Here is a 15,210-nt window from a genome sequence, read left to right on the forward strand (position 1 = left end):
GAAGAGCTCAGGGGACATACACCATAGGAAGAGCTCAGGGGACATACACCAATGGAAGAGCTTGGGGGACATACACTATAAGAAGAGCTCAGGGGACATACACCATAGGAAGAGCTCAGGGGACATACACCAATGGAAGAGCTTGGGGGACATACACTATAAGAAGAGCTCAGGGGACATACACCATAGGAAGAGCTCAGGGGACATACACCAATGGAAGAGCTTGGGGGACATACACTATAAGAAGAGCTCAGGGGACATACACCATAGGAAGAGCTCGGGGGACATACACTATAAGAAGAGCTCAGGGGACATACACCAATGGAAGAGCTCGGGGGACATACACCAATGGAAGAGCTCGGGGGACATACACCATATGAAGAGCTCAGGGAACATACACCATAGGAAGAGCTCAGGGAACATAAACCATAGGAAGAGCTCGGGGGACATACAATATAAGAAGAGCTCAGGGGACATACACCAATGGAAGAGCTCAGGGAACATTCACCATAGGAAGAGCTCAGGGAACATACACCATAGGAAGAGCTCAGGGAACATACAACATAGGAAGAGCTCAGGGAACATACACCATAGGAAGAGCTCAGGGAACATACACCATAGGAAGAGCTCAGGGGACATGCACCATTGGAAGAGCTCAGGGAACATACACCATAGGAAGAGCTCGGGGGACATACACTATAAGAAGAGCCCAGGGGACATACACCAATGGAAGAGCTCGGGGGACATACACTATAAGAAGAGCTCAGGGGACATACACCAATGGAAGAGCTCGGGGGACATACACCATATGAAGAGCTCAGGGAACATACACCATAGGAAGAGCTCAGGGAACATAAACCATAGGAAGAGCTCGGGGGACATACAATATAAGAAGAGCTCAGGGGACATACACCAATGGAAGAGCTCAGGGAACATTCACCATAGGAAGAGCTCAGGGAACATACACCATAGGAAGAGCTCAGGGAACATACACCATAGGAAGAGCTCAGGGAACATACACCATAGGAACAGCTCAGGGAACATACACCATAGGAAGAGCTCAGGGGACATGCACCATAGGAAGAGCTCAGGGAACATACACCATAGGAAGAGCTCAGGGGACATAGACTATAAGAAGAGCTCGGGGGACATACACCAATGGAAGAGCTCGGGGGACATACACCATAGGAAGAGCTCGGGGGACATACACCAATGGAAGAGCTCGGGGGACATACACCAATGGAAGAGCTCGGGGGACATACACCATAGGAAGAGCTCAGGGAACATACACCATAGGAATAGCTCATGGGACAAACCCCACCCTTGTGTGAAGTCTATGCAAGTACTGCAGTCATATTTGCAGTGTGGCCTGGGCTTTCATTAGTGAAACGTGGGCTAAGTCATGTCATTGATTCACTTAGGCCTATTTGAAAACAATGACGCAGATGAAAGTATTGGTGTTTTCCCGCATGCCCTGATAAGAATCCTACTTTTACCTGTCTCTTAGTAGATGGAGACTCAAACTTAAATGCCTTAACAGTTAGCACCATAGTAGCGTTTGTGCTCCTGGCCAACTTCCACCACAAAGGAACATTAGATGGTAGAGATTTTATGTCCTCTGGTCATAAGCCACAAGGGCCAATTTTGTTGATTGTCCATGGGTGGACCAAGTGGCTTATGACCAGAGGACAAAAAATCTCTACCATCCAATGCAGTCTACCATTCTCTATCTCTACTATTGCAAGTATTGCAGTCTAATATCACTATCAGTTATACTGCATATTCTAGGACCAATTTGGGTGAAAGTCAATTAACTTACATGTATGTTTCTAAATTGTGGGGGAATGTAAAATGTACAGGAAGAGAAAATGTAGAGATCTGCAGTGCTGCATAGCAAGAATGCTAACCATTAAATCATATCCAAATGGGTGAAAGTCTGTTAGTGTGTTCTTATGGCACTCTGTGGAACATGTTTACATCTGAGAACACACTAACAGACTTTCACCCATTTGGATATGATTTAATGGTTAGCATTCTTGCTATGCAGCACTGCAGATCTCTACATTTTCTCTTCCTGTATACATGGATGTCCTCAATTTTATTCCCCCCCCCACAATTTAGAAACATACATGTAAGTTAATTGACTTTCACCCAAATTGGTCCTAGAATATGCAGTATAACTGATAGGGACATTAGACTGCAAGCTCCTTCAGAGGGAAGGATTTATGTGAAATGTATTCTTTAAAAAAAACACTGAAACTTTTTTGGGCCTATATAAATTATTACAAATAAAAAAGAAAGATTAAGCCCCCCAATATAAAGGCAGATTAGGTCAAATGTTCTAACATCACCATGTCTGGCACGTTTAGATTTATGTTTATTGCAGTTTATGGTTGTGCTGGGACAGCTCCCTGTCTGCGTGCAGGGGCTCCCTGTCTGCACCTGTTTGAGGCTTTTTTGCTTGGTCCATCCAGCTCATGTTTCCTGATGAGGTATCCTTCCTGTTGTACAGTGTGGGTTGGAGGAGGTAGAGGAGGGACGCTGCTTTGCGCTGGTGCTGAGCGGGATCTCCGGGCCTCCCCTGGTGCTTGGTTTGGATCCTTAGGACGAGGCCTTCTTCTGGGTTTGGGTCGGTCACGTGCTCTTGGCCGGTCTGGCCTCGACGTTTTGTCTGGAAGTTTTTCCACGCCATTAGGTAAGCGGGCCGGAGAATCCAGATTCTGAAGAATAAAGGAACCTTAGCACAACTTTCTCTCTTATGACTACATAATATGAATTAGAATATTAATATTGATGAATTCTAGTCCAAGCAATACTTTACTACGTTTGCCTGCAGTGAGAGAGAAACTTGAATATAATTTCAATATCTGACATTTACAAAATATGTATCTATGTGGTCACCCCTTATGCTGGCTGACGGCAGAGGTTGTGGAGCAAAGCAGGACAAGCACCCAATGCATCATGGGAGCTCTCTCTTTTTTTTCAGAATTCAGACCCAATACGGCACTCCAAGGAAGGGGAGTGGTACATACAGGAACACAAATACACATTTCTACATAAATAACAGACAGTTAAATAAATTATCCTAAAGAATGTTTGTTTTTCCCTCTTCTTTTTGTATATAAAGGATGATGGATCCTTTTTTGTTTATGATACAGAGCAGATCACACAGGTATAGAAACAGTCAATCAGGAACTTTCAAAGTCAATGCTCTGCCAGAAAGAACCACTTCCTCAGGGCACATTGGCCTCATCATCACACGTCATTCTGCATACACACAGAGTACTTACTGCAGGGTTATTCTGTGACGCTTCCTTTTCCTGTAGCTGTTCTACAATATCGGCAAGTGTCGCCTTTCTACACAGAGAGAAGGATCACACTGTTAGTTACTAGCAGGTTACTGACAAATGACAGCGATCATTTGGTAATTGTACATTACAGGACACAGGATGCCAGTCTTCGACCATGGGTTATATGCAGTTGCCTTCAGGAGATTGGATACTGGAAAAACAGCTGCAATGGCAGCCCTAATCTAACCTTACCCACTCCCTATAACCCATGGTATAACACCAAGAAGTACCATTTTCCTTGAAACCTTACAACCTTTGTCCCCTCTAGCGCCTGTCATGTGACCAATGCTGTGGCTTTAGCCATGCTGTCTTGCTCAGGAGGAAGGAACAATGTTTCTGGTAGAGCTGTTGATTGGGTCTGTCTGAGTGTAATTTTTCCTGAGTCACTTTAGCAGAGACCACGTGACCAGTGCTGTGGCACATGAGCATCACCAAAGGGTATCGGAATGTCAAGTATTCAAAGAAAACGGAAAATTGTATACTTACTTATCGGTAATTTTCCTTTCCTGGTGCATCTTCATGGCAGCACACAATGGGTTAACGCTCCGCCCCATTGTGTGCTGCCATGATGTGCCAGGAAAATAAAATATCTGTGTAGCATGGGGTCAGAGACTGCATGGAGGTGAGGTGTTGATTGCATTTGCATGAATGGAGCTAGCAAGTTTTTAAAAAGGGCCGTTTATTTAAGCTTGGCTTCTCCATTTTAACATAGAGGACGGGAGGCTGGGGGGGTGTGAGACATCGGCCTAACAATACCTGCTAGCTCCGGTCATGCAAATGCAATCAACACCTTACCTCCATGAGTTGGTTATGATCAACAGATTATGGTAATTGGATGAACATTCACCATATTTATTCCCAGATAATTTTTGTATATGTCATTGTAAATTGAGGAAACTAGTCGGATGACCAGTGAAATGTCTTAAACAAATACAGCATGTTCAGTTGCCTTGAGTTAATTTTTACAGATAAGTAATACAATGGCTTTAAAACAAGACCTGGTTAACCTCTGTAGCTGCTGGTACTATAGAGTAATATAGCCTTAAAAATCACAACAGACACACTGAGGTCCAGTTGCATTCTTCCTCTAAACAGCGCCGATTCTTTGTCTACATTCGAATGCTGGCAGGCTGCCAGAGGAGGCAAGGAGAGATGAGCTGCGATTTTCAGTGCCAGTGAAATTGAAGGATACATTCCTCCTCAGTACCTGTAGCTACAGAGATCAGTAAGGGCATGTCTTTGTCTTATAACTCATTTAACACTTGTTAGTAATATGTAAATATATAAAGGCCAGAATATGGCTATAGGTTTACTTTAAACAAATCAAACAGAAATTATCTGAATTCCACGTGTTGTCAGAGGAGAGTGCAGTATAACGGTTACCAGCATTGGATTCATTGGTGGGTCATCACCAGGGGTACATCACCTTCCCAATAAATCCTGCCTGCCAAACGTTCCAGAAAGTGATCAGCACATCATTTATGTGCCTGGAAAGGCTTCTGCTGGAAAATATGCTACCAGCTCAACAGTCATAAGCTAAAGCTGGCCATACACTGTTACAATTTCAGCCGACTCACGGAGATCATAGGCCCAATACTGTCGGCCGTAGAGTGACTGCAACCAATCAGCTGCAGTCACAGTTCAAGTATTCTGACAGCAGCACACCTGCTGCTGTCACTGTCAGAATACATTAGCACCATGCTGTTTTGTGTCGCAGCCCACGGGCTGAATGAAAGAAATCGAATATTCAGGTGCGATGGGCAGAATATGGCCTGTTCCCTGACGCTCTGATATAATGGAGGGATAAACAAGTGTTGCTCATCCTGCCAAACAATCTTTAGAGCGTCAATAATCATAAACAATAATGTGAAGTCCACATGCATGGCTTCTTCTAACACACAGGCATCTGCTATAATGTCATTCCAGACGGAGAACCTTACCCTACTTGTTTGTCAGGCTCCTTCTTTGGGGTCTCCTGCTCGCCGGACTCTGGTTTCTCTACCCTCCTCTCATGCCGAACTCTCCTTCTTTCCGGCTGCTCCTGTTTTGGCGTTTCTTGTTCACTGGACCCCTGTCTCTCCAGCCTTTTGTCATGCCGGTCTCGCCTCCTCCTTTCCTCCACATGCTCTGGTTTAGGAACTTCATGGTCGCTGGACTCCTGGCGCTCTACCCTGTGATCATGCCTTTCTCTCCTCCTCTCAGCATGCCGACTTGACTTGCCCTCTGCTTTCTCTACAGTTAAAGTGGCCATACCTTGAGCAACTCTGTTCTCAGCTCTGTCCCCGCGGGTTGCTTCCTGAGCAGGCACAATCTTCTCTGTTATCTTGGCCTCCACATGATCTATCTTTGGCTGAAGTCTCTCTGGCTTCATCTCTTGCCGCACGTACCCTACCCTTGCTTCACCCCTCTCTGTCCGTGTTCTGTGACTCTCTGGCTGGACCCCATTCGGAACAGCCAGAGTGTCCTTCTGCTCCAGCTTAGTCTCAGACTTTTCATAGCCCGGCTGCTGGACAAGAGGTGATGGGCGAGATGAAAAGTCTGTGGTATCGTGGAAAATTTTTCGACCAAGGAGAGGAGTTGCGGGTTGTTTGTTCTGCTCGGCTTTCATCTTCTCGAGCTAGAAAAGGGAGCACCCAGAAGAGGTTAGAATGCTGGAATGTAGTCATGAACATTTTGGCTAAACTCCATGCAGACATAAAACATACCATGTATTTATATTATTATTCAGAAAACACAGCAGCTTTGTTCTAACTGTAAAATCATTTTCTTGGAGTTCAGGGCACATTTAGGTTAAATTGCTGCCAATAACAGTGACCAGCCTTGGATATGCCCTCCCACCGAGCCGATAACAAGACTAGAAAACACAGAAGGCTTAGACCTATGTCTCTCAATGAACTCCAAGTAAAGGATGTTACAGTGAGCACAAAAAGTCCTGTTTATCATTCATTGAGTGACACAGAATTCAGAGACATTTGGGATGTCCAAAAGCAGTCTAACGGAGGGGTGGGCAGCACTGTAAACAAAATGCTAATGGGACAGCCATAAACAAACTGGGGACTCTCTGCAGCTCAAAGAGCTCTAAGGCCAAAGCTGGCATCATAAAAGGTCGGAACATAACAAGCACCTGGTACAAATGTGAACTGGAGACCAGGTGGCAGCCTTGCAAATCTGGAAAATAATTGCCTGGTGCAGAAAAGCTTAAGAGGCTCTCACAAATCCTGAAGAGGGTGACAGAAAGGTAACTGAGCAATGGTGGAATGAGAAACTGGTTCCCCTTTAAGGAGATCATCAGGGATAACAATGAGCGCAGCTGAAACTACATCCAGACAATGAAGGGAAATCTTCTTCTGATGTATGGGGCCAGGCAGAGGGATGGGGGCACAATAACCTGGTCAGGGTAAAAGGCTGAAATCACTTTGGGAAGGAAGGAGGCTTTATGCCTTAATGCTACATAGTCATTGTGTAAGACCAGACAAGGTTCTTTATGTCACAAAGCCACCAGTTAAGACACATGCTGCGCAGAGGTGATCGCAACAAGGAAAACAACCCTGTGAGTGGGTGCAGAAATAATCACATCCCTGCCAGGTTTTAAAGGGCGTTCTTTTGAGTGCCAAGACAACCAAACTAAGATCCCAGGAAGACGCAGGTGGAGGCACAAGGGTAGCCACATGAAAAACACCGTGTATGAAAGTACTGATCACAGAATGAGTGGCTAGCAGTCTTTAGAACAAGATCGCAAGCGCTGAGATCTGACCCTTAATACTACCTAGGGCCAATTGTTGGAAAATCAGGCCTGATTGTGAAAAGGTCAGGATTTCTCCCACAGAGTATTTTTTGAGATGAAAGTTTCTTTCCGTGCACCAAATTATGCCCTTCATTTGTGATGGCATACTTGCAAGAAGTCAACTTCCTGACTTTTAACATCGTGAGGATCACCGAGTTAGAGCGACCACTGTCCCTGAAGAACTGGGCTTCAAAAGCCATGCTGTTACAGCCAAAGACCATGAGGCAGAACAGTAAACTGGTCCTTGGGACAGAAGAACCAGTCGATCTGGAAGAGCCCACAGAGAATCTGCCAAGAGTCTAATGCCATAAGGACCCATAATGGAATAATTTTGTCATGGGTCCCTAAGGGTTTAAGCTTCCGTCATGTGCTCAATGAGAACTTATATATACATATGTTACAATTAAAGCCCCTTTTTCTTTTTAAAAAAATGGTATATAATATGTATTGGTGCAATAAATGAGAAAGATGGAAATTGCGGTTAAACAAACAGCAAAAATTGCTTTGGTCCTTAATAGTGATGGGCTCGGGTGTGGTCGCAGCTCCACGTGCCGAGCCGACAGGAAGCTGACAGCGCCAATCACAGGTACTGAGATATGTTCCCGGTCCACAGCTGCAGAGATCGGGAAATGTTTCAGTGCCTGTGATTGGCTGTCAGCTTCCTGGCGGGCTCGGCACGTGGAGCTGCGAACACGCCCGAGCCCATCACTAGTCCTTAACTGAAATACAAGCATCTGGAGCTTGCTCCTTAAGGGTTAAAGGAAAGCTGCACTGACAGACATATGTAGGCTGTGGTAAAGCTATATTACATCATTTTGTCTGACACCCATAACAAGCGCCCTTTAGACCTGTTTTTTGCTTTAAAGCTTTGATTTCTCTTACTGTAGTGAGGCGTCTCAGTGAGCTGAACCTCTCCTCCCAGGCGGCTGCGGTTTTACGGAAGGCTTCATGCCGTCGGATCAGCTGCTCCACCTCATCCACACTGTTGCCCAGCTCCGGGCTCTTCACTATGGGCTCCTGAGCAGTCAGCCAGGCCTCAGCTACTCCAGCTTCCTGGGCAAACTGATGCACTTCCAGCACTGCAAGAACAAATCCACAAAAGTCAGAGTTAGATGAAAAGCATTCTCCAGAGGCTTACTGAAAAATTCATTTCCAAAAGAGCCTGGGCACACTGACTGCCTACAGTTCCTAGATTTTATATTGCTGCCAGCCTCCAGCAGTTCTAGAACCAGCAGGGTACATTCACAGGAAGCTTTTTATCTCGTATTTAATAAATGGATTGAATTACAAATAATGCCTAGCTCTTTCTATAGCAGACCACAGAGCAGCTCCGATACACACTGCACCAAAGAAAATCCAGAGCGGACAGTGAAATGTCACTGGGAGTTCTCCAGCTGTCTGTATTATTCGGAAGACTGGACAGAGGAGTGAATCCCCATTGTATGTCAATATAACATGTTGTCAGAGGAACACGCTGCAGGTGAAATCCATAACTGATCCATGTCCTGAGAAATCTCACAGGGCAAGGGGGACTATGTTAAAATCCCCAACAAACATATGTTATGGACTGACTCCAGGCTGACAAAAATACACCAACACATGCAGGTATGTGTTTATTCATTCACATACAGACACTGCTCGCTATACGATGGGGTTATGTTCCGATAAACCCAACATAGAGCGATCATATCGCAAACCGAGGTGTTGTATATACATGAGATATTCAACACATTATTATCCAACACAGTAAGCTTTTGTCCATCTGTAGGTTACTGTAAGTATTTTAGCCTTGTTTAGGTAGGCTAAGCTATGATATATGCAGTGCAGTATATAAACAATCCAGGGAGCATCTGTATACAGTATATACACGCTGCTATCGTATACAATCGTAAAGTCGAAAAACGAACGATCATAACCCGATGAACATCTGTACCATTAACGCGCTTCCAGCCATACACTAAACAAATGGCGCCACTAGATGGAGCTGAGGAGCCTAAAAAATGCTCCTTGGCTCAATCTAACAGAGGGAATCCAGTGTCAGTGTTATTCGTCCAGCACATAGCTGGGTAGAAGATTTATACATAGATCTCTAACTGTATTTTTAAGAACAACTAGTGTGGATACCTGAATTTGTTTTGGTATCAGCATCTTGCAGTCCCCTGTACAGCTTAGCTCAGACCAGGGGAGGGAGAACAGCACAAGAAGCCAATCAGCTGTGCTGCAGTGCTCATGTGTCAGCAAGGAACATGCCAATAGAAGAGGAGAGCAGAGTACCAGAGATGATGAACCAATGAGCATCAGTCTGGTCTTTTCTCCTTCACTGCCCAGTCAAAGGCTGGGGGAGGTACAAGACCCGTTGTATTACTTAACTGCAGTAGAGAAAAGTCAGGTCTCCAGGATGGCAGGGGTGTAAAATCTCAGATGGTGATGAGCAGAAATACAAACCTGTTGGCAGATAAAACAGCTGCCATAGATTGCATATATGTGTTAGATATTTGTGTATTTAGCCCTTTGCCTGGAGTTCAGCTTTAATAGGAGGGAGGTGTTCCAGATAAACATATGTAATGTGTTATATATAAAACTGCATTCATACATTAAAGCAGAACTCCAGCCATGTAAAAGGGTAAGTGAGGGGAGAGGGAGAGACTTGAGTTCCCCTTAACCCTTGCTTATAGCTGAGAGTACACTGTCATACTCGTATACCTTGTGTACAGTGCATTATGTCCATACAATTCCATGGGGAGAAAAACGCAGCAGCTGGGGCCAGGGGCGTCCCGAGGCTGGGTGTCACCCGGAGCGGAGATCGAGTGCCACCCCACTGTGACGTCATCGTGCATTCGCAGTCGTCTTATTGATGCCTGCTGGCGGTCATCTTGGCGATGGACGCCGGCAGAGAGAGGAGGAGACGTTCACCTGGCGGGATGAGGTATGCCGCCGGGTCCCCTCCTCTCTCCTGACACTGTCAGGCTCTCGTTCTGGGACCGAGTGCCCGACTTTTCATAGGGGGTGACACCAAAATGACCGTCAGTCATTTTGGTGTCACCCCTCCAATGGTGGCACCCAGGTGCGGGCCACTGGCTGGGGCTTCCAAGACCCACAAATACAGGAGTATTTTGCCTGCATTATCGTCCGTGTACACGAGCCCTTATACTGCACCATTACCTCTTTCATGGAAGTGATCATCAGCTATAAATCTGCACCATTAACCGTTCTATGGAAGCAGCATGCCGATATTAAACTTTTGTGGCACCGATCTAGCTGGCGGTAGGTTTTTTGGTTGCTGATGCCATTAAACGATAAGCGCAGTTAAAGCCCCCATACATTTTGCTCTTGTGTCTCCCCCGCATTCATCAGGGGGATGGGAGATGAGAGTGGGAGCTGTAAAGGTTTCTATGGTAACCCTAATTAGCTGGCAGGGGGTTGCCCGCCTCATTCTCTCTATCAGGGAGGGAGATTAAGTAGGACATTCTGCAAAGTAATAGAGAATAAACCAAAAATAAAAAGGCCAAGCTGGCCTGGCCGACGTACTGCGTGCCCGTGACTCAGCTCACAGAATAGGCGACCTCCACACACACACACACTTACTCTGCTGCAGCCATTCCCAGTGTTTGTTCCATTTGTCCAGCATCTCCTTCTTCTTCACCATCAGCCTGTCCAGGCTTTGCTTGATCTGAAATCACAATGGACATTAAAACATCCATATTGTATACGGAGCGTGTCAGGCTTTGCTGCAGCGCACACTTCCTAATGTTCTGCAATCATATTTCGGGACATTTTAGATAAGACAACTAAACCTACCCGAAAACACAACGGGGTTTTCCTTAAAGGGAACCTGTCAGCACTTTTATCTTTGACTGTCTTCTGGAACTGAAGACTGATTTACCTGAGCTGGAAGCCGTGTTATTTTTAGGACAGAGCACACCTCTGCAGTATCACGGGAATGTTTGCCCCAGAACTAGCAATGCCTCCTGGTCAGTGGCAGTCACCAGCACTGGAAGGGGGTCTCAGATGTGTCATGTTACAGCTGTGCTGACAATGGACTAGGGGCTGGAAACAATTGGAATAAATGTCCTGGCTTACACTATTGGTGCGGCTGGCCCATTAGCATGCAAAAGAGTCGGTGTAGGCAGTGGCGTCACAAGGAGGGTGCGGCCCGCACCCGGGTGACACCATTGGAGGGATGACACCAAAATGACTCAGTCATTTTGGTGTCACCCCCCCTCTGAAAATTTGGCCACTCGTCAAGGGCCATGAGCCCAACAGTTGTCCGAGGGACAGGAGGGGACCCGGCGGCATACCTCATCCCGACGGGTGATGCCCCCTCCTCTCTCTGCCGGCGACCATCACCAAGATGGCCGCCGGCAGGTAACAGCGGTGCCGCGCGTGACGTCACTGCCGGGGATATCATCCAGCCTCGGGACGCCTCTGAGTATAGATGATCTGACTACCGGACAGGCAGTTTTGCATTTCAGAGGATCCCCGCTGTCTCCTTGGTTTGTGCTGTCCCATTGCAGGATTGTGAATTGAAGCGCCAGACTCCGTTTAATAGCCCAGATACATCTTCATTCAATGTAGGGTTGAGGGGACAGTATAGAAATAACCAATACATTTTTGGGGTTCATACAAATACCCTCTTCATCTGGGCTTACTAAGGGAGAAGATGTATCAGGACTGTAATGGCTTACCAAGGGAGAAGATGTATCAGGACTGTAATGGCTTACTAAGGGAGAAGATGTATCAGGACTGTAATGGCTTACTAAGGGAGAAGATGTATCAGGACTGTAATGGCTTACTAAGGGAGAAGATGTATCAGGACTGTAATGGCTTACTAAGGAGAACATGTATCAGGACTGTCATTGCTTACTAAGGAGAACATGCATCAGGACTGTAATTGCTTACTAAGGAGAACATGTATCAGGACTGTAATGGCTTGGAAGTTGGATAACGTTTTGTCCAGTGTGTGAGAATGCATAGCACTCTTCAGCAGCTGATTTTGCAACCCAATGAACCAGAGACCATCATGGAAATCAATCAATGAAAACATGAAGCTCAGCCATAAACACCAGGTATCCTTTATACACCATTTGGTAGAAGAGTTACTGTTAAAGGTTACAGCCACTGAAGTTCCTACACAGATTGGTCTGGCAGCAGAACGGTCTTTCGAATTAAATACTGCGGCACAAACACATTGTATGCCCACATCAGGCAAAAAGTACCAGTTCTTGTTACATTGGGGGAGATCTGCTGCTCAGATCTCCCCCAATGTGACCTAAATCCTAGGCAGCCCAGATGACATGGTCTTTGGCTAATTAGAAAACTGTGGAGAGTTTATTGCTTTCAGACAGATCCTGCCCGGTAGCCAAAATATGTCATGTGCAAATATGGCTGCCACTGTGCACAAGCTGTGATGTACAAGTGCCACGCATGTTACCAGCTAGACAGAGAAACCAGGATTTGAATACAGTAACAAACACTGATAACATTTCTTCCTTGAAAACTTCCTTTCACAAATATGTATTTGTATCATTGAAAGGCTGCAGTCCCTTTTCAATAACTCCAAGGGCTTTGTCTATTGAAGTGTGTGCAGCTCCGACAGCTAACAGCGGGTGTCTGGTGTAAGCGAATACTTCACATCCTGCGCTCTGACACGCGTACCTCTTCAGACGCCGGCCTCTTGTTCAGGACCAGGGACTTTCCTAGCTCTACGCAGTCTGCGATCCTCTTATTTCTTGCCTCTATTTCACTCTGTAAACCCTGATGATAACTCATGAGAACTTCTACTGCGGACACATCCCTAAAATAAAAGGAAAGGAGGAATAATACGTAACTCTAGAACTTTCCACGCAGTGTGAGAGATTAAACGGCCGCACACTGGTAGAACATTCATACGAAAAATATGATCAGAACATTTGATAATGAGATCACAGACTTGTAGAATGTTGTTCCAAATGTAGTTTGGTTTTAACATTTGATTTTGGAATGAATGAAAACCACATTCACTGTTAGAACTTCGTTCATTCGAGAAAACATTTGCATGCTGCTCCTTTCATCACTGCAGTTGAAATTGATCGTCAATGTGACCCCATGAACTATTAATACATGGAACGAACGTTGTGAAAATGAATTTTTTGAAGGGGCTTCGTTCCCTGTATGCTCACCTTCTTAGACTGTACACAAGGGGTGACATTTTCTGTAGCGCAGTGCTGTGTTGACTGTTTTGCTGGTGCTCACCACATCCTGACTAGCAAGTTTCAACTGAGTATAGTGCAACTGCTGTGACAATATGGCCGAGCAGAAGACAATCCCCTTCTAAAAGATCCACCAAACCTGTGAATATTGGTGCATGTCTGTCTGTCTGGCATAACTTTCGGTTTTAGAACTGGATGTGATATAACAAAATAACACACTGGCCTAGATTACCAGGCTTCAGCTATCCTAAGGAAATCAGGGTAAGACATACAGGTGCTGATTAAAAAATCTTCCACTGTGTGTGTTGTTACATAGTATTTGAAGTTGAATAAAGACATAAGTCCATCAAGTCCAACCTATTGCGCGTATGCATTTATGTTTGAGCGTGTATATGAGTCCATGTGTGATTTTGCTCTTAAGAGTACTTGTACCCCTTTATGTTATGGTCTCCAAGGAACTCGTCCAGGAGTTTATTGAATGATTCCACATTCCTTCCTGCGGCAGCTCTGAGCTCACTTCTGTGATGGACTACAATCTCAATACAAATTAGTAGATTAAATGTGAGATTGTAGTCCATCATGGGAGGGGGCTTAGTGCGGTGGCTACTTTACAACACACACAGGGACCATGGGGAACAAAAGTAGCCCCCCTCCAGAAGTGTCAGCACAAAATTCAGATATGATTTGAGGATCTACAGCTGGACTACAAGGTCCAGTATTGTTGATAGTTAAGGTACATGAATTAATTTTTCAGATTTAACTCCTGAGTTTAGTGTCACTTTAATCTGTACTGGAATAAATATGTAACCTGCCCTTGTGACCTTCTGATACTCCAATCAAACCGTTTCTTTAGGTTAGAGAAAAGCAAAGATTTAGAATCTCTGTAAAGTTTTTATGGCCTGTGGACTCTTTGGAAAGATTTGTCTGCATGGCTCTTCCCAATGACAGCTCTGTCAAGTACACTGTCTCATTTTTGAAGGCAGCTTATGTCAGCCATCATTCCATGGCCCCTTACCTGGGCTTCTCTCCTGTTCCAATCTGACAGATGACACTGTCCATCCAGGAGATCAGATCTTTCACAAGACCCAGAAACTTCATGCGGTCACTGGTAGTGGTGATCTGCAGCCTGCATTCCTCACATGTGGTCAGCAATTCCTTCCATGAATGCATCACTTCCTGCTCACTGGTGACAATGGCAGCTGCATTTTCTCCTGCATATACTGTGCGTAGCTGGGCAGCGTTCTCCTGCAGCTGTCGTACCTGGCCATCAGAGAAGAGGCATGGAGTAAGGTAGAGGTTGGCATGAAGCAGATTCTGGCCAATCAGTGATACATTTACCAACTATGACAACTATTATAGGATGAGGTTAAATATATTATTCTATGAGCATGACAGAACGGCTAGCCATATGACCTATGTGCATTGTGCAGTCCTGGCAGAAATTACCCACACCCCCTAGAATATTTTTGCTGCAGATCCTCACCCATTCCGGTTTGGCTGAGATATGAAGAAAATGTGGTTACAAATGGTAAGAATCCAGCAGCACTTTTTTCTTTTCTTTTTTACTTTCTTTGACATTACTGCACCAGTCCGCAAATATGACAGGGACACTTCCTTCTCATTGACCTAACGTGTGCTAAGTCAATTGCTTTCACTTACCAGGATTACCAGAGCTAAGCAAGTCATTAACTTGGAAGATGTTACTTCTTTTTAAGTCCCAAAAAAATAAAGCAAAAATGAGAAGAAAGCCAGCATAGTGGACATTTAAGGAGTGGAGTGGATTATCAGAGTGGAGTGCAGTGGCAGCAGAGGGGGCACTTTAGCAGTAAAGGAGCTGTTTGCACAAAGAGGAGGTGGTTATGATGGTGGTTGTGGTGTGTGTGTGTGT

General features: G+C 45.3%; 1 protein-coding gene across 1 annotated transcript in view; it reads right to left on the reverse strand.

Moving 5' to 3' along the window:
• SPTBN4 (spectrin beta, non-erythrocytic 4) overlaps positions 1-15,210 on the reverse strand; it is a 124,811-nt gene that overhangs the window by 12,221 nt on the left and 97,380 nt on the right. The window contains exons 28-34 of the mRNA XM_018562600.1: positions 14,338-14,582; positions 12,790-12,928; positions 10,720-10,804; positions 8,017-8,213; positions 5,291-5,967; positions 3,291-3,357; positions 2,443-2,720 (exon numbers count right to left, since the gene is read on the reverse strand). Of these exons, the coding sequence (XP_018418102.1) occupies positions 2,443-2,720; positions 3,291-3,357; positions 5,291-5,967; positions 8,017-8,213; positions 10,720-10,804; positions 12,790-12,928; positions 14,338-14,582 (1,688 nt within the window). The remainder of the gene's footprint in view (positions 1-2,442; positions 2,721-3,290; positions 3,358-5,290; positions 5,968-8,016; positions 8,214-10,719; positions 10,805-12,789; positions 12,929-14,337; positions 14,583-15,210) is intronic.

Source organism: Nanorana parkeri, unplaced genomic scaffold (genome assembly GCF_000935625.1).
Source record: "Nanorana parkeri isolate BGI_ZX_2015 unplaced genomic scaffold, ASM93562v1 scaffold586, whole genome shotgun sequence".
Lineage (NCBI taxonomy): Eukaryota > Metazoa > Chordata > Amphibia > Anura > Dicroglossidae > Nanorana > Nanorana parkeri.